General features: G+C 63.5%; 1 protein-coding gene across 1 annotated transcript in view; it reads right to left on the bottom strand.

Moving 5' to 3' along the window:
* LOC119588719 (chorion peroxidase-like) overlaps nucleotides 1-252 on the bottom strand; it is a 10,148-nt gene that overhangs the window by 5,837 nt on the left and 4,059 nt on the right. The window contains exon 3 of the mRNA XM_037937359.1: nucleotides 22-195. Coding sequence (XP_037793287.1) covers nucleotides 22-195 — 174 coding nt within the window. The remainder of the gene's footprint in view (nucleotides 1-21; nucleotides 196-252) is intronic.

The following is a 252-nucleotide window of genomic DNA, read 5'->3' as shown; positions in this document are numbered from 1 at the left end:
CCCCCCCTCCCCCACACGCACCGAAATTGCACCTGGACGAGGGGGCGGAGCGTGTGAACTCCATACAGGTGAGGTTGTGGGCGGCGTAGAAGTGATCGTCGAGAGGCACCGGGATCGAGGCACACTGAGGGTGCAGGAGGGAGGGTTCCTCAAGGACCTCGACGGAGCAGCAAGGGATGGCACTGTTGTTAGAGCCTGAGGGGGGGGGAGGGAGGAGGAAGGGTTAGAAGTCGTGGGGAGTGTGGCTGGATG

This window comes from Penaeus monodon, chromosome 24, assembly GCF_015228065.2.
Source record: "Penaeus monodon isolate SGIC_2016 chromosome 24, NSTDA_Pmon_1, whole genome shotgun sequence".
NCBI classification, from domain to species: domain Eukaryota; kingdom Metazoa; phylum Arthropoda; class Malacostraca; order Decapoda; family Penaeidae; genus Penaeus; species Penaeus monodon.
This window is presented reverse-complemented; position numbering and strand designations above follow the sequence as displayed.